The sequence below is a fragment of the Magnolia sinica genome, chromosome 3 (genome assembly GCF_029962835.1).
Source record: "Magnolia sinica isolate HGM2019 chromosome 3, MsV1, whole genome shotgun sequence".
NCBI classification, from domain to species: domain Eukaryota; kingdom Viridiplantae; phylum Streptophyta; class Magnoliopsida; order Magnoliales; family Magnoliaceae; genus Magnolia; species Magnolia sinica.
The window spans coordinates 106072094-106098561 of record NC_080575.1 but is presented as its reverse complement, the minus strand read 5'-3'; the positions used below and the strand labels follow the sequence as shown (position 1 = coordinate 106098561).

Genomic DNA, 26468 nt, shown 5'->3' with positions numbered 1-26468 from the left:
GCAAGGGTGAGATTCGAGATTGTTCGAATCGGGTAAGTTCTCTCTCTTGTAATTTCTTTTTCATAGTGGATTTCTATCGCTTTGTGCCGTGGTTTTTCCCATAAGGGGTTTCCATGCTAAAACTTTGTGTTCTCTTGTGATTATTTGACGTTACTAGATTGTTATTCTAGATCTAGATCTGTGTGATTCCGCAGTACAAATCCCCAACATAGATTTGGTATACACTTTCCATTGAGGTTAGTATAATCATCTTGACTCACATTACCAAAGTGTGAAGTCGTCATTCTTTATTTCTCTATTTTTTTTTTTCCTTCTTTTCCCTTCCAATTAAAGAAACCACAATTGATACCTTCGTCTCTCATTGATAAATGTATCATTCTTCTTTTCCTAATAATATGTTGGTACAAAATTGGTATTTCAAAAAAGTATTATAACTCCTAAAATATAAATTCTTTGGCTTAGAAGATTTTCAATTAGAAAATAACCGTCACACATGAAAACATTTTTTATTTTTCAACATACTTATATTACATTTGGGTTATGATCACTAATTATAGAAATGCATGCACTTTTTTTTTTTTTTGCTTTTTTTTTTTGGAGAAAGGTTGGAGAACACCATCTATAACTTTATTGATATAATAAAATTTATATACAAACATTCAGGGTGGTAACCACAAAGAAAGATATAGACCTCACCTGGAAATCTAAATTTTCCGTAAACATGGATTCCACACATTGAATTACATGCATATCATAATAAGAAAAACACCTTCTCTACATTGGATGATTTTCATACAATAAACACACATAATAATAATGTCCTTGCCACTACACACCACACCCCCAACCTCAATGATTTTCATCCACCCTACTATACCTTGAGATCCATCAGTTGACGTAATGTAAGTCCATGGAATGGTCCAAGAGAGGAAGGCCGACCAATAGATATCTCTTGAGCCACGTAGTGCATGGTTGGCCGAGAGTTTGGATCTGGCCGAATGCATGAAAGTGCCATGGACACCACAAATAAGACTTCCTGCACAATCTCAGTCGTTGGATCCGAGAGACGTTGGTCCAACAAATCCTTTAGCAGTGTATCATGTCCACTTGGTGATGACAAAGAGATGAGCTCCCCAGGATGCCTTCCCATCATCACTTCAAGTGCCACAACACCAAAGCTATATACGTCACATTTTTCAGTCACCCTCATTGTAAATGCAAGCTCTGCAAGAAAGAAGATACTTCAGTCATGATCTTTTCATATATGATTAATAGCTAAACTCTTAATCATATATCAAAGTCACCTGGGTTTCTTAACCAAGGTTTCATATCTTTTAATTTCTTGTGCTTATTAAGCTCAAGACATCTTTATGATCAACTGTGCATATGCCAACTGAGAAGTATATATGTAGCATATCTATGAGGTATTGAAGATGGGCCAAACTTTTGGGTGATCTTGCTAAAAAGTTATGATTGTCCACTCACCAGTCATGCTACATGTATACATTGTTTCTCCGAAAACTATCCATTGTTTTCACATGGTAGTGGCCCACCCAATAAAGAACCAGATTAATCATTGTATTGGGTGATTTGCATTGTTGGGCCTACCTTTACGTGTGCCTCAGGTGTCCGAAGTTCATGAGAAGTTGGCACGTGTAAACCAGAGTGCATTGATGTGTCTATAAGTATTGTTGTAGCTACACATTTCTTCTGCAAGGATTGGGTGATATGGGCATTGTTTCAAGGATTCTTCCAATCTTAGAACTTCTTTTGTTGCATGTGGCATTCACCGTGCGGGACATTATATCAACGGTTTCGATCATAGAGCTGTTGAACCCTTGTACAATAAAGGAAAGCCAACCATTCTCAGGGATCTCTTGGCTGAACATTGCAGAGGATGCCATCTTTCCATATACATCATTTTCACATCTACTCGTATGGGATAAAAGCAATGAGCTTTCTCAATAATTTCTTAAATAGTGATAACTCATCCATCTACACTTGGTATCCATGTAAATCAATCCAGACCATCTGAAAACATGGCCCATATTGTAGATGGAGCAGATCCCAAAAATTACACTTATTGGAGGATTTTATCCATCCAACTAGTGGCCAACAAATGTACAGTTAAGAAAAATAGATAGTCAGCACCACAAATTTAATAGCTAATAACATATGGTTAAGTTAGTTGGGTAACTTAAATCATGGTTAGATTTACCATGCAGCCAGATTATCTCCACCATGCATAATGTAAAAACGATGGACTACAAGTGCAACTAAGAGAAAACATTATTCTAACTTTTATCTTCATTTGCATTGTTATATTAGTTTTGGGGTTGAGGATTGTAAAAATACAAACCCATGTATGTTTCTTTAGAAGGCCTCTTGCAGCTGTTGGATTAGTTTCCCTAGATTGCAATATTTGACAACAGTACGATAACTTGTACGCAAACCTTAGTATGTAATTGCCAACAAGAAAAAAAAAAGAAAGAAAAGAAACCAGGAAAGGTTAAGAAAAATAAAGATCAATTTCTAATAAAACTTTTAAAGCGTGGAGAATGAATTAACAGCTAACCTGGAGCGATGTATCCGTAAGTGCCTGCGAGCGTAGTCCAATTGGATGAATCAGGTATCAACAATCTTGCAGTGCCGAAGTCAGAGACACAGGCCTCAAATTCCGAATTCAGCAGAACGTTTTTGCTTGATAGGTCTCGATGGACAATTGGCTGGGTGCAATCACGGTGCATGTAAGATAATGCATGGGCCACACCTTTAATAATATTCACCCTTAGAGTCCAATCCAACTCTGTAGCTCCTCTGTCATTGCTTAGAATGCTAGCCAAGCTTCCCCTTTCCATGTACTCATAGACTAGAAATGAGAATTGAGCATGGGAACAAAAACCATAAAGCTTCACAATGTTGCGATGACGGATTTCTGTTAATGCTCGAATCTCATTTCTAAAACTTCTTTGATTGGATTGATCCCCACCTTCGAATGGGTGAAGTTTCTTCACAGCTACTACTTGGCCTGATGGTAGATTTGCTTTATAAACTTTTCCATACCCTCCAATTCCGATGCAATATTTGTCGTCGAAACTCTCTGTCGCTTCTACGATCTGTTCAAATGCATCAATCCCATCATAATTCCATATTGAAAATGGATTTCTGTTGCTCCTTTCGAGAACCTCTTTCTCTTTATTTCTTCGTCTTTGGTAATAAATGGAAGAAACGCCGACGACTATATATAAAAGAAACAAGGCCGCCAAGAGAGGAAGAACAATGAAGATTACAACTTGATGACCTTTTCTTGCATCACCATGGCTTGTTGAAGGAGCATTGCAGGGTCTCAAACCTTGCACTTCACCACATAAGCCTTTGTTTTTTATGAATGCCTTTCCAAGAGCCTTCTGAAAAGCTTTGCTGTTGGGAATAGGGCCTTCCAAATCATTGTATGAAAAATCTACGGATTGTAAGCTGAGCAACCCTTCAAAAGATTTTGGAATTGAGCCAGAAAACATGTTGTGGGAGAGGTTTAACATTTCCAGCATATGCAAGTTCCCAATTTGTGATGATATCTCTCCATTGAGTGAATTATGACTAAGGTCTAATGCACCCTGTAGGTGTATCAGGTTGCCTATCTGAAATGGAATGCTTCCATTGAAATAATTTTCACTCAATTTCAGATATCGTAGTTTGAAGCAGTTCCCCAACTGAGGTGGTATTGGACCAGCTAGGTTGTTCATTGATAGGTCCAGACTCTCCAAATTGGACAGTCTCCCAATTTCTTGAGGAACCCTATTCGAAAGCTGGTTATCACTTAAATTCAAGTTGAACAATGAAGTCAACCTCCCCAATTCCTTTGGAATCTCTCCTACCAGACGATTTGAAGAAAGACCAAGCACTTGTAGCCGCGCCAACCGCCCAATCTCGCGAGGAATTCTACCAGTGATCATGTTCCCGTAGAATTGTAGCATCATCAAGTTTCTGCATTCTCCCCAGTTCGGTGAGAGTTCACCAAACAACCTGTTGTTGCTGACGTCCATGAAATCGAGATGTGGGTATACACCAAAGGCTTTTGATACATTTGCAATGAGATGATTTCCTTCAAGTCTAACTCTAGTTAACCTAGAGCAATTTCTGAAGCTTTTTGGGATCTTGCCATTTAAATGGTTGTTTAATGCAATGAAGCGTTCAAGCTTGGTCAAGTTTCCAAAAGTGGAAGGAATAGAACCTGTTAGAAGGTTGTCTGCCAGGTCAAGAATGTTTAGATTCATTAAATTCCCAACTTCCAGTGGAATTGAACCAGAAATTTGATTGCTGTAGAGGTACAAAAGTGTAAGGTTTCTCAAATTACCTAAAGCAGGAGGGATTTGACCTGTCAGAATGTTATTGTACAATGCCAACCCATCCAAATTCTTGAGATTCCCTAATTGTGCAGGAATTGAACCAGAAATTTGATTGCTGAACAGGTACAAATGTGTAAGGTTTCTCAAATTACCTAAAGTGGGAGGAATTGGACCTGTCAGATTCATATCAGACAAGTCCAACTTAACCAAATTCTTGAGATTTCCTAATTGTGCAGGAATTGAACCAGAAATTTGATTGCTGTAGAGGTACAAAAATGTAAGGTTTCTCAAATTACCTAAAGCAGGAGGGATTGGACCTGTTAGATTGTTATTTGACAATGCCAACGTGACCAAATTCTTGAGATTTCCTAATTGTGCAGGAATTGAACCAGAAATTTGATTGTTGTAGAGGTACAAAGCTGTAAGGTTTCTCAAATTACCTAAAGCAGGAGGGATTGGACCTGTTAGATTGTTATTTGACAATCCCAACTTGACCAAGTTCTTGAGATTTCCTAATTGTACAGGAATTGAATTAGAAATTTGATTGTTATAGAGGTAGACGATTGTCAGCCTGGTTAAGTTACCTAAAGATGGAGGAATAGCCCCAGTTATTTCATTAGACGAGATGTCGAGGTCTGAAAGGTGAGAAAGGTTAGCCATTGAAAGAGGCAGAACTCCAGAGAGATTATTCATGGAGATATCGAGGGAGACGAGTATGGAAAGAATTCCAATATCAGCCGGGATGGTTCCAGTGAGTGTGTTGTCACTGAGATTGAGACGGAGGAGGTTTGGAAATGACGAGAAGCTCAAGTTATCAAGCTTACCTTGCAAGCCTGCACTCGGTAAGCTTATCTCTATTATGCTTCCAAGGCCGTTGCAGGAGATCCCATACCATTTGCATGGAGAGATTGTGTTGGTACTAGCATTAGCAGATGGAAGTGACCATGAATGGAGAGCATGTGGTGAGAAGATGCTGGCTTTCCATTCCATGAGAGCCTCTGCTTCTCCAAGTGTGGATGCTGCTGCTGTTGTAAAGGCATTGGAAGAAAGAAATTCTAAAAATAAAAGAAGAAAAGCAAGAGAGAGAGATTTCTGTATGGCCATGGCTGTTGTTGCTTATGGTCTGTTACGAACTTACGAGGATGGGTATTTATAGAAGGAGGTTGATCCTACTCTGGACAAGAACAGCTTGTCTTACTCTTACAAAAAAAAAAAAAAAAAAAAAAAAAAAAAAAAAAAAAAAAACGGAAGAAAAGGAGAGAGTTAATTGATACAGGCGCTGATCGTAGAAATGCATGTGCACACGATCTAAACGCCCCCAATTTGTGGACCCTAACTTAGATGAGGAATAATAGCTGAAATTAGATACGCAGGGCCCACATTTCAGACCTCTGTATGGACGCGGACTGCGTGCCAAGGACGCGGATTGGCTACTGATGCTGCTTCTGGCCACTGGTCGGTGCTCTGTGGGCCCCACCATGATGTATGTGTTTCATCCATGCTGTCCATTCATTTTTTTTTTTTTCAGATCATTTTACGGCATGAGCCTACAAATGCGGTAGATCCAAATATTAAGTTGACCGCTTCACAGGAAACAATGTTGATTGAATGCCCACCATTAAAAACTTCTTGAGCCACAAAAGTTTTGGATCCAGCTGATATTTGTTTTTTCCATTCATCCAGGTCTGTATGACCTAATCAATAGGTCGGATGTCAAATAAACAATACAGCGGGCCTTAGAAGGTTTTTAATGGTGGACATTAAATCACTACTGTTTTCCTGTAATGTGGTCCACCTGAGATTAGATCTGCCTCATTTTTTGAATCAAGCTCTAAAATAATCTTGAAAAAATGGATAAACGGCATGGATAAAACACATACATCATGATGGGGCGTCAAAGGGCGGACAAGTTGCCTGCTTGCTACAAGCAGCGTACCCAACCAACGTTGATGATTTTTTGTATATCCACGCAATCCATCTGTTTCTTCATACCATTTTAGGATGGGATTACAAAAATTATCAAGATCCAAATCTCAGGTGAACCACTCAAAAACAGCGGTGATTGAGTGCCTCACCGTTAAGGTTTTCATAATGTTTATTTGAAATCTAACTTGTTAATAATGTCATGAAGATCTGGATGAAGGGAAGTATAGAGATCAGCTTGATCCAAAACCTTTTTGGCCCACAAAAAGCTTTTTTGTGATCATTCATCACTATTTCTAATGATATGGTCCACCTGAGATTTGGATCTTCTTAAGGTGGGATCCACATGGTTGATCCATGGATCCTTTGGCTTGAAAGCCAAAACCTTTAATTGAGTCCTGAGGGTCTGGTTGTTGTGAGTGCTTCAGTAGCCTCTTTGTTGTCTCTTTAATGTTTTGCGGCCAAGTTTTGTCGAAAGCTTTTTTAGGTGCTACTTTCTTTTTTGTAATTTTGTTCATGCTGCTCAGAGATCTACATGATAGGTGAGGCCCATTTTTTGGGGGGCTCAACCTAATGGTTAAAAAAACTAAAGGATCCTGATGATCAGATTAGGGCTCTGGCATAGCAGAAGGAAAAAAAAAATAAAAGCCCTCCACTAATCACTGGATAATCATTGTGTGAGTTCCATGTATCTAAAATCATGCAAATATGATCATCAGAGGAGAACACATGATTTTAACCATTGGACACTTTCTAATAACTATTCATTTCATTTCAATAAGTGTGGCCCACCTGATGATCAATAGGCCATGTTTTTAAGACATGGAAACTAGGTATTCTTAGGACAACCTGAGGAGTAGCTCTGGTGTGGCATGAGTATGGCTTGCTTCTACGCGCGAGGTACTCAAATTGCTCTAGTGAAGTCATGCAATGGAAATAATTAAGATGAGCTTTGATGGAAAGAGGTAAAGACCACTTTTATTTCTCCCTTGAGTTGTGTAAACTTCCAAAGCACACTGGACTGGACCTCCCATATCTCAAGACTTTTTAGGCACGTTTTGATAGCTTATAATGTAGTTAATTACAAATAATAAAAACAAAGTATTAAACATAATACATTATATTAATAAAAGGCGTTTGGAACACTAATTAAGATAATATTCTAAAGGTATTATACATGCTTGATGACTTGTTTTCTTAATTTTTAGAAACCTAGAATTGTAAGCTTAAGTCATTTCATACATTCTCTCCCTCTCGCACATTTCTCTCATCTCCCATCTGTCTCATCCTCTCCCCAGTGGACCCCACACCATGTGCAGTCCAAACCAATGATTGGATCTCCTCAATTGTAATCAATGCACCTCTCCTTTTTCCAATCCATGACTGGATGGTTATGACAATCAACTCCAGAGACTCAGAGTCAAGTCTCCATTTTGTTGGGTTTTGCAAATTTTCAAGTAGTAGGCCCATCAATGGATGTATTTACTCTAGATTTTAAGCTAGTTTGTTTGGGCTTATCAAGCCTAGTCTATTACAAGGTTTTATTTTACATGGCCCACATTGAAAGAGACCATTGAATTAGAGCTGGCAATATTCTTTGACTCTGTCAGCCCATGGAGGGATGGCTAGTACTAGGCCTCAGGTCATGCATGTTGTGTTGCACTTCGTTTTTAGCCTAAAACTATTAAGTAGGTTAGAAGATGTGGCGTGCAATGACATGAAGAGAGAAATTGGGACTGCAATGACCCAAATTGCATAGGCACATGGAAAGGATGACATGTGCCAGCTAACTAATCATTATGGGACAAACATGCATCGGATCCACACTATAAGGAAATCCAAAACTTACATCAGTCGCACCATAGGGAAGAGGGTTTTTCACCACAGGAAAGAGTGTTAGATCTTTCCTAAAAATTTTAAATTTACATGGTTTGGCCAACATGAGTATTAGATGTTGGAAATTATACAGATTAATATAATTTCTGTATAATATGGAAACCGAAAATTAAAATTAGCTTGAATAAGGACAGGTTGAAGCACGTCTGAAATGCTGTCCTTGAAGCGTTATTTGCCCCTACTCAAGTGAATTGAGTATGCTGATAGGTTACAGGAAAACCGCTTCTAGGATACGACGAGCCTGGTGTGGGTCTGTGTTCGCCACTAGCGCCTCTATAGCCACATTGCCTCACATGCCCATGCTCTCGCACCAAGCCTGAGACTGAGACCGAGACCGAGACCGAGACCGTGCTCGAGCCCGAGTACGAGCGCGCGTGTGGGGGTGTTCCAGTGCTACGAACTGGAACACGTAAGGTCCATAGTCCTTGAACTAGGTAAGCAAATATTATAATACTCCACTGTTTTCATTTAAACCACAAAATCTTCTTTTCCCTTTCCCATGTGGGACTATTCTTAAAAACTCCCCAAAAAGTTTTTTTACAAAATTTTTAATATATTTTCTATTTTATTTTATTTTGCAACAATCCCTCACTTGATTTTTTTTAAATATATTTTCTCGATTAAACATTTCTGCCAGAATAATCAGCTTATATGCATAAAGAATGATATCTTTCGATTTTAATCTTTCCTTAGTGTAAGTATCTCAAAATTCTGTCAAAATGACTAGTAGCTGTAGCTTTGAACCAGTTATTCCTAGATAACAGAGTCGGAGAAACCACACACATATTCGCTATGTGTTTATTAGAATTCTCACAATCTTGCTCAACACATTTAATAACCATGTGCTTATCCTAATTCGTAAACGATTCCGAAATAAAACTCCTAACTCTCATGAGATACGGCACCATCTCTACGTTTATATAGGTGAAATCCTTCCAGTGTCTCTGTTAGTATAAGATACTTGTCCTTTAGAGTGGATTTCATTAAGAGTTCTAAGACTCAACCCTCTATCATAACGCTCAGCACTTATCTATTATGGATGAGGTTATGTATTTTAGTGCTGAAAAACTTTCCTCATATCAATAACTTGTTCTTACTCATTAAACCCAAAATTAGAGATTTTTTGACTTTATGTTGGGTTACCGTTACTAGTGGAACTTTGGTTGAAGAGTTTCAACCCCATCCCTCTAGATGTAGCCTTTACTATCTCTCTCGGTAGAGGTTTAGTAAAAGGGTTTGCTAGGTTATTGCTTAATTTCACATAGAAAATAACAATGATTCCATCTCCAATCAATTATCTGACATAATCATGTTGAAGACTGATATGTCTAGACTTACCATTATAAGTACCGCTATAGGCTCTAGCTAATATGCCTTCACTATCATAATGTAGTGACACAGCTGATATAGACTTTACACAGAAAGAGATTTCTAATAGAAGGTCCCTTAACCACTCAGCCTCTTTGCCTGTTGCAGTAAGGGCTATGAATTCAGACTCCGTAGTCGAGTGTGTTATGAAAGTCTGTTTCTTAGATCCTCAAGATACAGCTGCACCTTATAGGGTGAATACCCACCCTGTAATAGACTTGTTGTCCCCTGCACTCGATATCCAGCTCGCATCAGTATATCCTTCCAATACGGCAGAAAACTCTGAATAAAATAGTCTTAAGTCTTTGGTTGTTTTTAAGTAACCAAGGACTCTATTGATTGCATTACAGTGTTCAGTACTGGGGTTACTAGTAAACATACTAAGTTTACTTACAGCATATGCGATATCAGGTCCAGTACATTGCATAGCATACATAAGACTCCATATAGCACTCGTATATTCTAATTGTGCAACTGTTCTTCCGTTATTCTCTTTTAGCTTGAAACTTGGATCAAATGAGGTTTTTGCTTCTTTTATATTTAGATGGTTAAACTTGTGTAGTATCTTCTCAATATAATGAGATTGACACAAAGCATCACCTCCACAATATTTTTTAACTTTGATACCTAGAATAGTATCAACTTGTCCAAGATCCTTCATTTTGAATACGGAAGATAGAAACCTCTTTGTTTCAGTCACACCTTCCATTTTATTACTTATTATTAACATGCCATCAACATACTTTGTTTTCATTTTCTGGTAGAACAAATCCTTCACGTTGTTCCATGTATACCTCTTCATTAAGGTCACCATTCAGGAATGCAGTCTTTACATCCATTTGGTGGATGTGACGATGATGTATGGAAGCTAGCGCAAATAATATCCTAATGGATGTTATCCTAGCTACAAGAGAGTATGTGTTAAAGTAATTTATCCCTTCTTTTTCTCTAAAACCCTTAGCTACTAATCGAGCTTTAAAGGTTTGGATAGTCCCATCAGTGTGATATTTCTTCCTAAATACCCATTTATAAATTATAGGTCTAAAACCTGGAGGTAAGTTAACTAGTTCCCATGTTTGATTTGAAATTATGGATTCCATTTCATCATTTAGAACTTCTTTCCAGAAAGTTGAGTCTTTAGAGGATACAGCCTCTTTATATGTTTTATGATCATCTTCTATAGTCATCACTATAGGTATTTTTTTATATAACATTTTCTTTATCTCCTTTTACAAGATGGAAAATGATGTGTTGTGAGTCTATGTAGTCATCTCCTAGACTCTTCTCTATTATTGTCTTTTGAATTCTACGAGGTTCAACAGGAGTTCCCACTATCTGTGAAGCTTTGCTATCTAGTTCTCTATCAAGAGTTTGGACATCATTATTGTAAGACCCGTGTCCTAATCCTTACTGTTCCGTTGGCTTCCGCGGTCCTTCCGGTCAAAATTCCGTCAACCTTCGTACCATATCCGGTGTTTGCACACGATCCTAGGCCAGGTTCCGCGCACCGACGACGGCTTGATCCGAAAGTTGTATCATAGCGACCGCTCCGTCGCTGCGATTCCAACGCCGCGTCTTGTGCGTCAAACCGACGCTTAGATCATAAGTTGGGGACTATGCATTATAATGACCGTGGACCGCGTATTGCGGGGCCCACCTATTCCATGTGGCACTAATCTCTAGGAAATTATGAGAATGATGACATCACCCTACCCTAGCTATAGTCACCCTACCCTAGCTATAGCCACCCTACCCTAGCTATAGCCACCCTACCTACCCCTATCCCTCTTACAAGCATTTAATGCTAGCCACCCTCTCTTACAACTCATCATTACCTACCTAAGCTACTCTCCCTCTCTCTTATCTCTCCCTCTCTCCTTTATTCCTTCATATTTCTTTCAAGCAAAAAAATCCATACGTGAGACCCTCTCCCATTTCTCCCAAGCTACTTGTGTGGCCCACCTTTCCCACCCTTCATCTCTCATCTCAACCATCCATTTCCCATCTTCCTCCATCAAAGGATAGCTCAAGGAGCTAAGGAAGCCAAGGGAGCAAGAAGATCAAGTGGTGGGTGCCTTGATAGGGTAGATTTTCATGTTTTTAAGATGGGCCAAGTGAGGCCAACCGATCAATGGTTTGGATCTCACTTTGGACCCTAAGATGTGGCCGATGGCCCACTTGGATCATCATGATCATTCCATGATGGGGCCATTCTCCATGGACCCCATCATGATGTTTATTTCCTTCCATGTTTAGGGTCATCTAGACCATTTATTTTAGTGGAGAAGGGATCTCCACCGTTGGATTTCAATTCCATGGACCCACTTGTAATGGGACCCACTTAATGTATGATTTAGTGCAAGGGAGGGCCCATAGTGCCGGGGTCCCTCCATCACACGGTCTCACTCTCTATATCTCTCCCTTTTTGTTTTATTTTTATTTTATTTTATTTTTATCTTGTTGTATGATGATAAGGTTGTATGGCCCGCTTGAATGGACCCCACCATGTAGTAAGTATTTTATTTGAGTGGGGCCCACCTTATATGTGTACTACCCACACCACTCATCAGTGGTGGCCCACCTGATCAGGCCCACCTCAAGTGTCCAGACAGTCCAGCGTCGTCCCTGGACGCTGGACGTGTAAATGGGAAAAATACAAACATCAACTTTTTCCCAAGTTTTGGGGTGGCCTATTCATGTAGGCCCCACCTTGATGTATGTATTAAATCCATACCGTCCATTCCCTTCCCAAGCCATTTTTAGGCGTTGAACCCAAAGATGGGACTGATCAGACTTTCAGGTGGGCCATAACATGGCAAACAGTGAGGTTACCATTGAAATGTCCCATATTGCTCCTATACACTGAAACAGGCCCAATATTGGGCTTGTTTTGACTGTCGCGAGGCATGGGGAGTCATTGGACGGAGCAGATCTGCAAGAGGTGGACCCCACCTACAAATTCCATGGAAAAACGAAAAATCAAAAAAAAAAATAAAAACAGCAGCAGCTGCTGCTGCTGCTGCGTCAGAAGCGCAGCAGGCGCTGCCTGCGCCAGCGTCCGGGCGGACGTGTCCGTGAACAGCCACCCACGGCTGTAGCCGTGGGCCCCACCTTGATGTTTATATGCTGTCTAAACCGTTCATCGGGTGGGCCACTATCTGACGTGGGCCCACCCCAAAAATCAGACTGATCCAAGACTCGGGCGGCCCACATCAAAGGAAACAGTGTGAATTAGTGTCTACCGTTGGAACCCCTTTTTGGGCCCACAGAAGTTTTGGATCAGGGTGAAATTTATTTTCACCCTTCACCTAGGTCTGCTGGACCTTATCAACGGTCCGGATGGAACATAAACATTATGGTGGGCCCCACATGGAGCACACATTGATGTATGTGTTTCATTCCCACCGTCCGCCTGGACGGTGGACGTGGAGCCACTGTGATGAGTGCGTGGGCCCACTGTGATGAGTGTGTGGGCCCACTGTGATGTGTGTGTGTGTGTGTGTGTATATATATATATATATATATATATATATATATATATTATATACTATATCTATATTATATACTATATTTATGTATATATATATATATATTTTTTTTTACCTATGTTGAGGCCCTTGATTGAGGCCCACCTTGATATATAGGTAAGGCCCACCTCAGTACTTGTGGCCCATGGTTGAGGCCCACTTTGATGTATGTACAAGGCCCAGGGGTCGAGGCCCATTTGATGTATTATGGGCCCATGGGTCAAGGCCCATTTGAGGTATTAAGGGCCCATGTTTTAAGGCCCATTGAGACATATTGGGGCCTATGGGTTGAGGCCCATTTGATGTGCATTCAGGGCCCATTGGTGTGGCCCATGTGATACACATAAGGCCCATGAGATTAGGCCCATTTGATACGTTCTAAAGCCCACAGTTTATAGTCCATTGCAATGCACATAAGGCCCATTGATGCGGCCCAATGATGTGGCCCACTTGATGAGTACAAGGCCCATATGATATGGCCCATTTGACGTATTTAAGGCCCAATGGGACGTGCCTAAGGTCCATTGCAATGTACGATCCCAACATGATGATGTTCACGTCAGGGCTATGCCTTGGGAGCAATGGTGGTTTGATGTCCACATTGCAAGTATAGTGTGGTTAAATGTCCGCATTATGACTTTCCCTAGGGCCCATTGTTAGGCTCGTGCATGTTATGTGTAGGCCGTCTAGGCCCACCTTCGTTATGCACGTCATCCACCCCATATAACATATTTAAATTCCATGATTCATGATCATATGCATCATATGTATGCTTGATATGAGAGATGACTGATCATAGCATATGTCTTTGGGCAGATTGTTTAGGGACTCCCGTACAAGGGGTGTTGCCCTACATGAGCGCACGATACGCGCAGGATTGCTGCATGACTGGATAGTGTGATTCATGCATTCGCATTGTGTGATATGGTTACTGTATGCCCTAGCGACATCAGGGCCGTAGCCTCCACAGACGTATCGTGGTTGGCAGGATTGGATACCGGAAATACTGTTCTACATGGGGTGCGATAGATATCCCTGGGTGAAAGTCCCTAAACCCTTATGGTACCAGGAGGTTGCTCCAACGTCTAGACCGAGTGGATGCATGAGCGCTGAGTGCCGATTACCAGACGGTTGCGCTTTCCACCGTGTCGTGGTCGGTTGAAAGGCTGTCCGGCCTTACCCGACCTACAGAACGGGGCAAACCTAGGCTGAGAAAGACCAGCTCGAGGAATGGGTCCGCTATTGACGAGCCGAGCCCGATATTGGCAGGCGGATAGTGAGGTCTTTTCCACTCACCTTATTGCGCGCGATGGGGCGGCAATCTGGCTTGGAGTGTACTAGACCCCGGTGATATTCCAGATTTGAGCCGTATTGACATGTGGACTTAGATGAGGATTTGTATGCTTGACTTACATTTTGCATTGCATGGCCTTGGTATGGCCGACATCATTCTTTGCACCGCATGGCCTTGGTACGGCTAATGGGATTCTTAGCATTCATCAGCATGTTCCGCATTACTCTGATACTGCATAACTACATTATCACCTTGAGCATACACTTTCACCACCCTCTAAGCTTTCTATAAGCTTATGCACGACCGTTGCGTGCAGGTGACGTTGGATCGCAGCAGCGCTGAGGCTTGGACGCGTGGCTGATCTTCTTTTGGAGTTTTGGTCTATCTTCATTGTATTTCCCTTATGCTCATTGTACCTGTAAAGTTCTCGTTTATAGTGGAAATGTGATGAATGTTTTTGGTTGTGTTTGTGGGTTATGCCTTTGGTTATGCTTATTACGAATCAAACTGATGTGGAAAATCCTCCTTGTAGCATCCCAGGATCGGAACCTGGCGAATGGGCGTCGGGAGTCGAGAATGGGGTTCTACGGAGGCTGTCGGCGCCAGATTCGGCGATCGGGAATTTTGTGAGCCCGGTTTCCGAGTTTGGGGCGTGACAATTATCCTTTAACTCCAAGGATAGTGAGTTCTTAAAGAACTCAACGTCTCTTAATTCTATTATTGTGTTAGACTATATATCTAGAAGTCTATAAGCTTTACTATTTTGTGCATACCCTACGAAGGCGCACTTAATAGCTCTTGGTCCTAACTTAGTTCTTTTTGGATCAAGGGTTCTGCAATATGCAAGACACCCTCACACTTTAAGATATCCTAGGTTAGGTTTTCTACCTCTCCATGTTTCATATGGAGATATTTTATATTTTTTAGACGAAATTCTATTTAGAATATGGCACGCTGCAAACAGTGCCTCACCCTATAGACTTTGTGGCAACTTTGCTCTTATCAGCATTGAGTTGACCATTTCTACTATTGTTTTATTCTTTCTTTCAACTATTCCGTTTTGTTGAGGCATGTATGCCGTAGTACATTGATGTATTTGTCCATGTTTTTCATAGAAGTTATCGAATTCATTGGAGAAGTATTCTCCTCCTCTATCGCTACAAAGAATTTTTATCTTCTTGTTTAGTTGATTCTTTACTTTTGCTTTATATATTTTAAACATGTTCAATGCTTTATCTTTGCTCTTTAATAAATAAACATACACATATCTAGAGCAATCATCTATAAAGGTTATGAAGTACCGTTTACCTCCATGAGTAAGAACGCCATTTAATTCATAGATGTCACTGTACACAAGATCCAATACTTGAGACGCTCTTTCAACACTTGGAAAAGGTTTCTTCGTCATTTTGGATCGTATGCACACTTCACATTTATCAGTTTCATTATCTGTGTATGAGATTAAACCATTTTTAGCCATGAACTTCAAGGTACTATACCCTATATGGGCTAGTCTATCATGCCACGGTCTAGCGGATTCAACTATATACACAGAAGTGCTACTTTCATTTAGAGAAAACTTAACCATCCTATTACAAGCATATCCCTTTTCGACAAAATTCTCATTCTTAGACAATCAGTTTTCCTGACTCGTACACCACCCTTATGCCTAGTTTACCCAGAAGATCCCCAAAAACTAAGTTTCGCCTCATGTCTGGGATGTGCAGTACATTAGTCAAAATCACTTTCTTCCCAGAGGTAAATATCAGTTCGACAGTTCCTTTACCGACGACCTTCGATGGGACTTTACTATCCATTTAGACTTCTTGACCATCGGTCAATTCCTCATAAGTTTTGAAGGCTGATTTGTTATAGCACACATGTACTGTAGCGGCAATATCATACCACCAACCTGGAACTTTGCCTTGGATGGTATTCACCTCAGTGATCATAACCACAATATCACCTTCTTTTACTACACTTGCCTCTTTTTTAGATTTGCGATATCAGTATACTCGAGCATAGTGCCCGGTTTTTCCACAGACATGGCATGAGCCTTTGAACTTTTTGTTCTTCTTTTGGGTGTTTTTCTTGAATTTTTCTTTATTGGATTTTAGGGAATTGTCCTTCTCGGGATTCTTATTATTAGTGTTCTCTACTGTATGTACCTTGGACGAGGCATTCCCGTTATTATTCTTTCTATCGCGGTTACGGGATTCTTCCTCAATTTTGAGGTGTTTTTGAATTTGTTCCAATGTATAGTCCTCAGTTTTATGTAGCAACTTCTTTCTATAGTCTTTTCATATCGGTGACAATTTAGCGATTATAGCCCCGACTTGGAATGATTCAGGAATATCAATCTTTATAGCTTTGATTTTGTTTAATATTAGCTACAGTTCTTGGATTTAGGGCAGCAGCGGTTTGTTATCTACCATGTTGATGTCAAAATACCTGGGGATGAAAAACTTATTGGTACCTTTTTCTTCAGCCTTGTATTTGAATTCTAAAGCGGCCCAAATCTCCTTTGCTGATGACATCTATTGGTACAGATCGTATAGGCGGTCGGAGAGTGTGTTCAGTATGTGTCCTCAACATAAGAGTTCGTATTCAGCTCATTTGGTGCGAGTAGTCACCTATTCAGGTGTGTCTGTGTCGGATGCTTCAGGTAGTGCTTGCAAATTTGGATCTAATATGTAGTAGATCTTTAGCGCCGTCAGAAGAAATTTTTGCTTGTTTTGCAATCTCGTAAAATTGGTTCCATCGAACCGATCAAGACATATCAAGTCCTGATTCATCAACTTGATGGATGAAACACTGTCGGCTTCCATCAAATAACACTTTAAGATTGTTGAAAATTATACAGATTAATATAATTTCTGTATAATATGGAAACTGAAAAATAAAATTAGCTTGAATAAGGACAGGCTGAAGCATGTCGAAACGTTGTCCTTAAAGCGTTATTTGCCCCTACTCAAGTGAATTGAGTATGCTGATAGGTTACAGGTAAACTGCTTGTAGGATACGACGAGCCTGGTGTGGGTCTGCATTCAGCAAACACAAAGGCCCACCTATTGGAAATCTGTTACACTCAGTCTGGCAGAAATACAATAAAAGAAAAAATCTCAGAAGAAAGAAAGAGAAGAAAATTTTGATTTAGACCACTGCACTGGTCAATTTTTCAGCCATTGGTTTAATTGAACCGTTCAAGACTATACCTTTGGTCTGTTCTTCAAGCTAAGGTTCAACCCCTGCTGTCTTGCTGGAATCACTGAAGTATAGGAGAGGAGTAGTGGGCTGTCTCAGTTCGTATGAGTCTGATGGAGTGGGTTGAGAGATGGTTTGGAAATCCATCCAGGCCCTCCTTTTATAGGCTATAGTGGCTGGGGGTTATGGTCCAGGGAAATAAATCACATGACCGTTTTCTAGTTGTTGGAGAAAACTATCCATTTATGGTCATTTTCTGACGTTTGTGCATGAGCCATTAAGCTACTGCATGCTGACTGTTGTGAGACAGCAGCTAGTCGTTTTTTACCTGTTGGACTAGCCATGCAGCAATTACAACTGAACCCTACACTAATGGCGCAACTGTTACAGATCTACTGTAACAGTTCCTTTTCAACTCTCTATATATACTAGAGGACTCTCATTTAGTCCTCTAGTATCCGCCTTGACCAAATAGTCGCACCGCGACTCACACACGTCTCGCTCCGGGTCGCACCTCTATAGCCACACTGCCTCACATGCCCACACCCTAGCACCAAGCCCGAACCCGAGATCGAGCCCAAGCGCGCACGGATGTTTCAGTGCGTACAAGCAAGGTCCATAGTCCTTGGACTAGGTAAGCAAATATAATAATACTCCATTGTTTTCATTTAAACCATAAAATCTTCTCTTCACTTTCCCATATAGGACTATTCTTAAAAAACCCTCAAAAAGCTTTTTACAAAACTTTTAATATATTTTCTATTATATTTTATTTTAAAATATATTTTATAAAATCAATATTTTGCAACATTAGAATGCCCTGATTCTTGGAGAATCAATTAATCTTGGTGTGGAATGTCAGGTGAGTGGATTGGATGGTGGATGCACACCAAAGTGGACACCACATGTAACGTGGACTATTTAAATGATGAGACTTCTTATCTCAGCTATTTTCCATGGTGTGTACTAAGTGTTGAAACAGCCTGATTTTTGGGCCCTGGTTTAAATAAGAGTGGCACACTTGATTGACGGGGTGGATCTCATCCACATGAACTTGGTCCTCATTAAATAAAAGTAATGCATCGAATACATACGCAAGTCTTGGACTGCATTTTGGAATTCAAGCAGAGAAGATTGGAGAGAGAGACTGGGGTCGAACTACTTACTCGGGGTAAAAAGTAAGCGGGGTAGAAATGACTAATTGCTTCTTGTGTGTGTGTGTGTGTGTGTGGGCCAAGCTATGGCTTCTACCCATCTGTCGAAAACCACTTCTATGATTGGTTCAGTTCCCAAACCTTGAGAAAAAAATCATTAATGCATCACCTAAGTAAATGGATCAAAGAGCGGCTTAGACGTAATAATTTATTTATTGGTGGAGACATGAGCTTAAATTCTAAGATTAATAAATAGTTGAGGATTGAGTCATGGAAGTTGATCGTGGTTATTCTGCAAGTCCTTTCCCACGAACTTAGTCTATAAAAGTTGCACATGGCATCAACTGTCATATGTGTATGGCATCAAACCTCTCCTACAGAGACATTCCATTGGACGCCCTAAAAATAATCCAATCAACTGTCCGGTGGGCCACCACTTAAATTTGGAGGCCTTTAGGTGGTTGAAATTGTTTTTCATAGTGTGGCCAGCCTAATGGTTGGATAGGCCTGTTTTCAGGGGCATTCCATTAGTCATGGTGATTTTCACTTAATACATGGGTTGGATGGCATTACCCAATATATATTTGACCCAGAAATGCAACAGTATACAAACATATCAATAGGTTTTTAAACAGAGGTGAATCATGATATAAGAAAGGGTAATCTTTCAGTGATCCACACAGTTCATCTGTTGGGAATCTTGGGACCCATTTAATGGGTGGCATTGAACGAATATAACCATCTAAATTTAAGCCCTGCAAGTTGCAGATAACATTGAAATACAGCCAATGATTTAATGAGAACGGGTCTGGCAATCAGATCATAATTGAGATTGTAAAAGTGGATAACATGCACATTTCAGCCACACACATACATATAGACTGCATGTGCCATGATCTAGACTTCCATTCTCGGCTTATAGTCCATCCGCATGCAGTTTGGAACAAGATTTCCACGATCCCACATTTATGACACACATATGATGTCTATGTTCACTAACATGGATGATCTCAGCTGTCTATCAATAAAGACGAGTGGGGAATGCGAATGCTATCTTATGCTAGCAAGCTGACACGGTAGAGCTACTGACATGGGAATACAGTAGATTCATCTCTCCACAGTACTTTTTCTTGAGGGCTGGTGGTACTGGTAACGGCTTAATCTGATTAGCAGACCCATAATTTAATCTACTTTACCTTTTCTTCTTCCATACGTTTAGTAATTTTGTTCCATCCAAAATAAGTTTACTTCTTGATGTTAAGAATAGAAAATAATAAACCATCGAGTTTGTTAGACATAGGGTTGGCAATCACTAATGGGTGAGTCCCATGAGGTTCAGCCTCTTCCTCTTCCGTTAGAAGATGGATTTCAAATTCAAATTTGAATGAGGATTTAGATGAGGAGATAAGGATAAGACCGGATAATTTCTAGTCTCATCCAAACTCTCAATCTTTCTAATAAATAGGATGAGGCTCTCTCGTGAAAATACATTAATGATTAAGAGGAGTAAAAAGAGAAAAAGTGACATATTGAAATATGTCCTTTTAACTTGTCCTTGGGACAATCTAAACCATAGACCGTAATCCGGGGTCATCTATACCGTAGAATCAGATGGGTGATTAGATCAATCTGCTCCAGTAGTGGTTAGGCGGACCGCTAGTTTTGGATAGTTCATCTTTGACTTTGTGAAGGTTTCATATCGTGTAGACCATTAGATCTTGAGGGCTCACTCTTCCGCACATACTTTCAAAGTTGCCACCTGACCACCCTAGGGGACAGGGTATCCCGTCTCCACTGGACATTGCATGTGGTGTGATGTGTATGTTAGGCAATTGTTTCTGTGCCCCTACGATTGCTGTGTGGGCCATATGAAAGCTTTTGATTGTTCTCATCTCTATCGCAGGAAAATCTTTTTCAACTCAGTAGTCCAAATAATGGCAAATGTGGCTGTGCTACATTTAGAAGGCAAAAGATAAGATAAGGACTGCATGAGTAAGCTCATCCTAGCAATTTGTTTTCTTTTTGGTTAACTAAGCCATGTGAGTAGAACTTCATGAGATGAGAAAGAGTAAAGTTTTGTAGAATGCTCAATAACCTTAATTAGGGTGAGATGATGTATTATATATACTCAATAATTATAAAAGTGCTCTTAGGCTGATAAATACTTTGTTGTGTATATGTCATATGTATATATACAAATATTCTTTTAAACTAATGATTGCTATGGTGGCATTGGTTTATCTTTGAATAAAAGAAACTGAGAAACATCAGTAGAAAATGTAGGATCCTATAAGTATGTCTTGATTCCATGTGCGAGGTGCTCAAATTAGCATTAATTCCTATAAGTAAAACAGATGTCATTTTCATACTCTCTTCCTCTCTCTCATATCTCTCTCATCCTCTCCCCGGTGGTACCCACACCATGTTTAGTCCAAACGAGTGATAGGATCTCCCCTGTTGTAATCAATATGTACTGCTCCTTTTTCCCATCCAGGATCAGATGGACAACCAACTTTAGTAACTTTTAAAGTCAAGTCTCGTTTCTTTTGTTGCGTTTTACAAATTTCCAAGGAATGGGGCCCGAGAATGGATAGATTAGGTCTAGATTTTAACTGATTTGTTTGGCTTGCCTAGTCTATTACAATGTTTTATTTTGCACAACCCAAACTCAAGGGGACCATTAAATTAGAGCTGGCAATGGTCATTGACTCTGGTTAGTCCATGGGCATAGTTATTCTCAAGTCACGCTTATTGATTTGTGCTTCATTTTTAGCCTTAAACAGTACGTAAACTAAGAGATGTGCGTGCAGCAACATGGAGAGAAGAAAGAGAGAAATCAGGACTACAATAGCCTGAATTGCATAGGCACATGGAGAGGATGGCTTGCACTAGCTAAATCATTAATCACTATGTGTGGACAAACATGCATCAGATCCACCCGGTCCATCAGTTAGGCCATAACATTTTTACCATGTTTTCTAGAAATTCGGAGAAATTTAAGACTTACATTACCCGCACTATAGGGAAGGGTGTAAAATCATTACTAAAAGCTTTAAATTCACATGGTTTGGCCAACATGAGCATTAGAATGTCCTTATTTTTGGAGAATCAATTAATCCTAGTGTGGAATGTGAGATGAGTGGATGAGATGGTATACACACACCATGGTGGACCCCACATATAACTTGCAGCAGTTTAATGATAAGACTTCTCATCTCAACTTTTTCCCCTAGTTTTGGGCCAAATTTCACTGTTATAGAAAAGTCTCCCTTTTGTTGGGTACACTTGTATTCCAACAAGTGGGCCCCAAACAAGATACATTTTAGCTTTTAGTGTTAGAATTAAGTCTATAATTTTGTTTGGAGCATCGACAATTCAAGGAATGGCCTTGGGACTGGATAGTTTTGGGCCAAATTTTACTGTTATAGAAAAGTCTCCATTTTGTTGGGTACTATTGTATTCCAACAAGTGGGCCCCAAACTAGATACATTTTAGATTTTGGTGTCAGAATCAAGTCTATAATTTTGTTTGGAACATCGACAATTCAAGGAGTGACCTCAAGACTGGATACTTTTGGCCCAGATTCTACTCTCAGAGAAAAATCTCCATTTTGTTTGGTATTGATGTATTCCAACAAGTGGGCCCAAAACTAAGATACATTTTAGATTTTAGTTTTAGATTCAAGTCTATAATTTTGTTTGGAGCATCAACAATTCAAGGAGTGACCTTGGGATGGAATAGTTTTGGCTCAGATTCTACTCTTAGAGAAAAGTCTCCATTTTGTTTGGTATTGATGTATTCCAACGAGTGGGCCCCAAACTAGATACATTTTAGATTTTAGTTTTAGAGTCAAGTTTATAATTTTGTTTGGAGCATCGACAATTCAAGGAGTGGCCCCGGGACGGAATAGTTTTGGGTCAAATTTTACTGTTATAGAAAAGTCTCCATTTTGTTGGGTACTGTTGTATTCCAACAAGTGGGCCCCAAACTAGATACATTTTAGATTTTAGTGTTAAAATTAAGTCTATAATTTTGTTTCGAGCATCGATAATTCAAGGAGTGGCCTCGGGACTGGATAGTTTTGGGGCAAATTTTACTGTTATAGAAAAGTCTCCATTTTGTTGGGTACTATTGTATTCCAACAAGTGGGCCTCAAACTAGATACATTTTAGATTTTAATGTCAGAATCAAGTATATATATAATTTTATTTGGAGCATCGACAATTCAAGGACTGTCCTCAGTACTGGATAGTTTTGGCCCAGATTTTACTCTTAGAAAAATCTCCATTTTGTTTGGTACTGATGTATTCCAACAAGTGGGCCCCAAACTAAAATACATTTTAGATTTTAGTTTTAGAGTCAAGTCTATAATTTTTTTTGGAGCATCAACAATTCAATGAGTGACCTTAGGATGGGATAGTTTTGGCTCAGATTCTACTCTTAGAGAAAACTCTCCATTTTGTTTGTTATTGATGTATTCCAACGACTGGGCCCCAAACTAGATACATTTTAGATTTTAGTTTTAGAGTCAAGTCTATAATTTTGTTTGGAGCATCGACAATTCAAGGAGTGGCCCCAGGACTGGATAGTTTTGGGCCAAATTTTACTGTTATAGAAAAGTCTCCATTTTGTTGGGTACTGTTGTATTCCAACAAGTGTGCCCCAAACTAGATACATTCTAGATTTTAGATTTAGAGTCAAGTCTATAATTTTCTTTGGAGCATCGACAATTTAAGGAGTGGCTTCGAGACTGGATAGTTTTGGCCCATATTCTACTCTCAGAGTTAAGTCTCCAATTTGATTGATACTGTTATATTCCAATGAGTGGGCCCCAAATTAGATACATTTTAGATGTTACTTTTAGAGTCTAGTCTATAATTTTGTTTGGAGCATCGACAATTCAAGAAGTAGCCTCGGGACTGGATAGTTTTGGCCCAAATTCTACTCTTACAATTAAGTCTCCAATTTGTTTGGTACCGTTGTATTCCAATGAGTGGGCCCCAAAGTAGATACATTTTAGATATTACTTTTAGAGTGAAGTTTATAATTTTGTTTGGAGCATCAACAACTCAAGGAGTGACCTCGGAGTCAGGATGGGATATTTTTGGCCCAGATTCTACTTTTAGAGTTAAGTCCCCATTTTGTTTGGCACTGTAGTATTCCAATGAGTGGGCCCCAAACTAGATATGTACGTTTTAGATTCTAGTTTTTTGAGTGAAGTTTCTAATTTTTCATGGAGCATCAACAATTCAACGAGTGGTCCTGGAACTGGATAGTTTTGGGCCAGATTCTACTCTTAGGGTTAAGTCTCCAAGGCTTCATTTTATTGGGTACTACTATATTTCAATGAGTGGGGCCTATGTATTTTTTGATTTATTTGTACTTTTCAGGAGAAAGTCTATTTGAAGGTTCATTTTGCATGGCCCGGGCTTTAGTGGAGCACTAAATTATGAAAGGAAATGGGCCTGCAACTCAATTTGGTTAGCCCATGGGCCACCCGGTTGGGTCAGCTTCTAAGTCAAGCTCAAGTATACTAAGTAAGTTGTGGCTGATAAAGTAAATGAGTTCAGCTATGACTCTTGTTTCAAACTGTTTCTAATATGCACCTAAGTATTAGCAAAAGGTTTCATTTCCCAAATCTCACAAATGTTACTAGTGGGCTTGAAATCAAAGCCCTTGAGGAAATGGATTGAAGGAGTGTTGCTTGGGCCAATTAATTTGTTGATGGGTGGGATCATGTGTTAAAATTGTAAACCCAATTAGTAAATGAATGACTTTTGGGTCAGGGGTCCATGGGTTGTGACTCGGGTTGGGGTTTGAATGGTATATCTGTTTTGTATTAGGCCAATGACCCCACACTAATCCCATACTCGCTGCCATTCTACCTTAATAGTGGAGGCAGAGGAAATGTCTCAATATAACAATAGCATTATATATATCAAATATTAGTAGCCAACTTGCCATACCATTGTATATGTTGTAATGGTTTTTAATTCCTTTTTTCCCCTACTTTTCTTGAAAGATGAATAAAAGATTGTTGAGGGTCCTTCGGCATGTGGAAATGGGACCCACATGTATAGCCTTAAGTAGTCTTTCCTCTAACCACCTGTGTGTGGGGTATTTTTATTTTCAGTATTATTATTATTATTTTAAAGCAAGTGAAAGGAGAGAAAAATAATATTTTTTTTCCTATCTAGAGAGACTTGTTGTTATATTTTGGTTTTCACTCTCAGTGATAAAGAGGAGAATAGTTGGTGGAGAAAGATGAGCAAGGTGTATTCTTTCTTCAATCTTGTTGACTATAAGGTTGTGTAGGAATTTTGTGCAATCCTTAGTCGGCGAGAAAATTGTTTCTTTTATTGTTTCTGGAAATTCAACTTTTAGGTAATTTATTTGGGCATCTAAGAGAGTTGTTCTCTTGATGATGGTACTTTTATTATCTAACATAGTGGCTTTGCACCGAACTGGGTCCTGTAATTTTTTCCTTCACATCATAGGATTTTCTATGTATAAAATTTGTCTCTTGCACTTTACATATTCGATGATTTGCTTGCTTGTGCTGGAAGTGATTATCATCCATTAAATCTCATATATTAGCCATCAAAAGTTAACAGAAAGAGGGCTAGACCTGGTGAAAGTTGTAGACCACGGCCCAGGGACAGAGCTGATCCAAGATCGCGTCAAGGAACTACGAGAGATTGTGCCCAATGAGTCCAAGTGCAGCATCGATGCATTATTGGAGCGCACAATCAAGCACATGATCTTTCTACAAAGTGTTACTAGCCATGCCGACAAGTCAAAGGGATGTGCAGAATCAAAGCTTTGTGGCAACGGAAGTCATTTAGTACGGACCTGCAGTCAAGACCGTGGTGCAAGCTGGGCTCTAGAGGTGGGAAGCCAGTTCAAAGCTTCCCCTATAATAGTGGAAAATCTAAACATGAATGGGCAGATGCTAGTTGAGATGTTGTGCGAGGATTGCAGCCTTTTTCTTGAGATAGCTGAGGTAATTAGAGGCTTGGGTTTTACCGTCTTAAAAGGTGTAACAGAATCCCGTGAGGAGAAGACATGGGCATGCTTTGTTGTTGAGGGAAGGGGAAATGATGGCTCGCAGAGGATGGATATATTGTGGTCACTCATGCAGTTGCAACAATCAAAGACGAGCATCTGATGGGGCTCCTGGTGGCTACAAGCATGTGCCCTCTATTAAATGCTAAGAGTCGGCTTATTAGTCCTGACCATGATCGGCATTTCAGGCTCATGCATGGCTCCTCCCTCGGTTGTAGATGTTTCACTTTTCTTTTGCTCCATTGTGGGCCACTATTTGAATGTTTGGGTATGATTTTTTGTTAGTTTGATGATGATTTGGCAGATGTCCTCTTCATTGTTTGAGAAGAAGTTTTGAAATGTTGAGTGTTCTTTTCTATTAGGGTTTTGGCATATAGCCTCCTGAAGGAGGAGGCGTTTGTTATAAATTAAAAAATAATACTACTACTAATCTATACTTTTTGGTTCTTAAAAAAAATAATAATAATAAATAAATAATTCATTGATTTGCACATAAAAGAAAAAGTTGTGTAATTTCCCAACAGAGATTATATTACCATCCAATGACCCTCAAGCCAATTACAAGCTATGTAGGATATAGGAGGAAAAACAAATAGGGCCTAATGGTTTGCCAAAGGTGGCACAACTGATGAATGGAGTCAATGTCACAAACATGTCACAACTGATGACGTGACATCGATTGTTGCATGTT

The 26468-nt window shown here is 39.7% G+C and overlaps 1 protein-coding gene and 1 pseudogene across 1 annotated transcript; one reads left to right on the top strand and one right to left on the bottom strand.

Moving 5' to 3' along the window:
* Nucleotides 1-871: 871 nt before the first annotated feature.
* Nucleotides 872-4930, bottom strand: LOC131239038 (MDIS1-interacting receptor like kinase 2-like). Its single transcript, XM_058236598.1, has 2 exons — nucleotides 2576-4930; nucleotides 872-1224 (listed from the first exon to the last, which is right to left on the bottom strand). Exons 1-2 carry the CDS (start codon nucleotides 4530-4532, stop codon nucleotides 872-874), a joined length of 2310 nt encoding a protein of 769 aa, XP_058092581.1. The 5' UTR covers nucleotides 4533-4930.
* Nucleotides 4931-5037: 107 nt separating this feature from the next.
* LOC131239037 (transcription factor EMB1444-like) lies at nucleotides 5038-26207 on the top strand (annotated as a pseudogene).
* The last annotated feature ends 261 nt before the right edge of the window (nucleotides 26208-26468 follow it).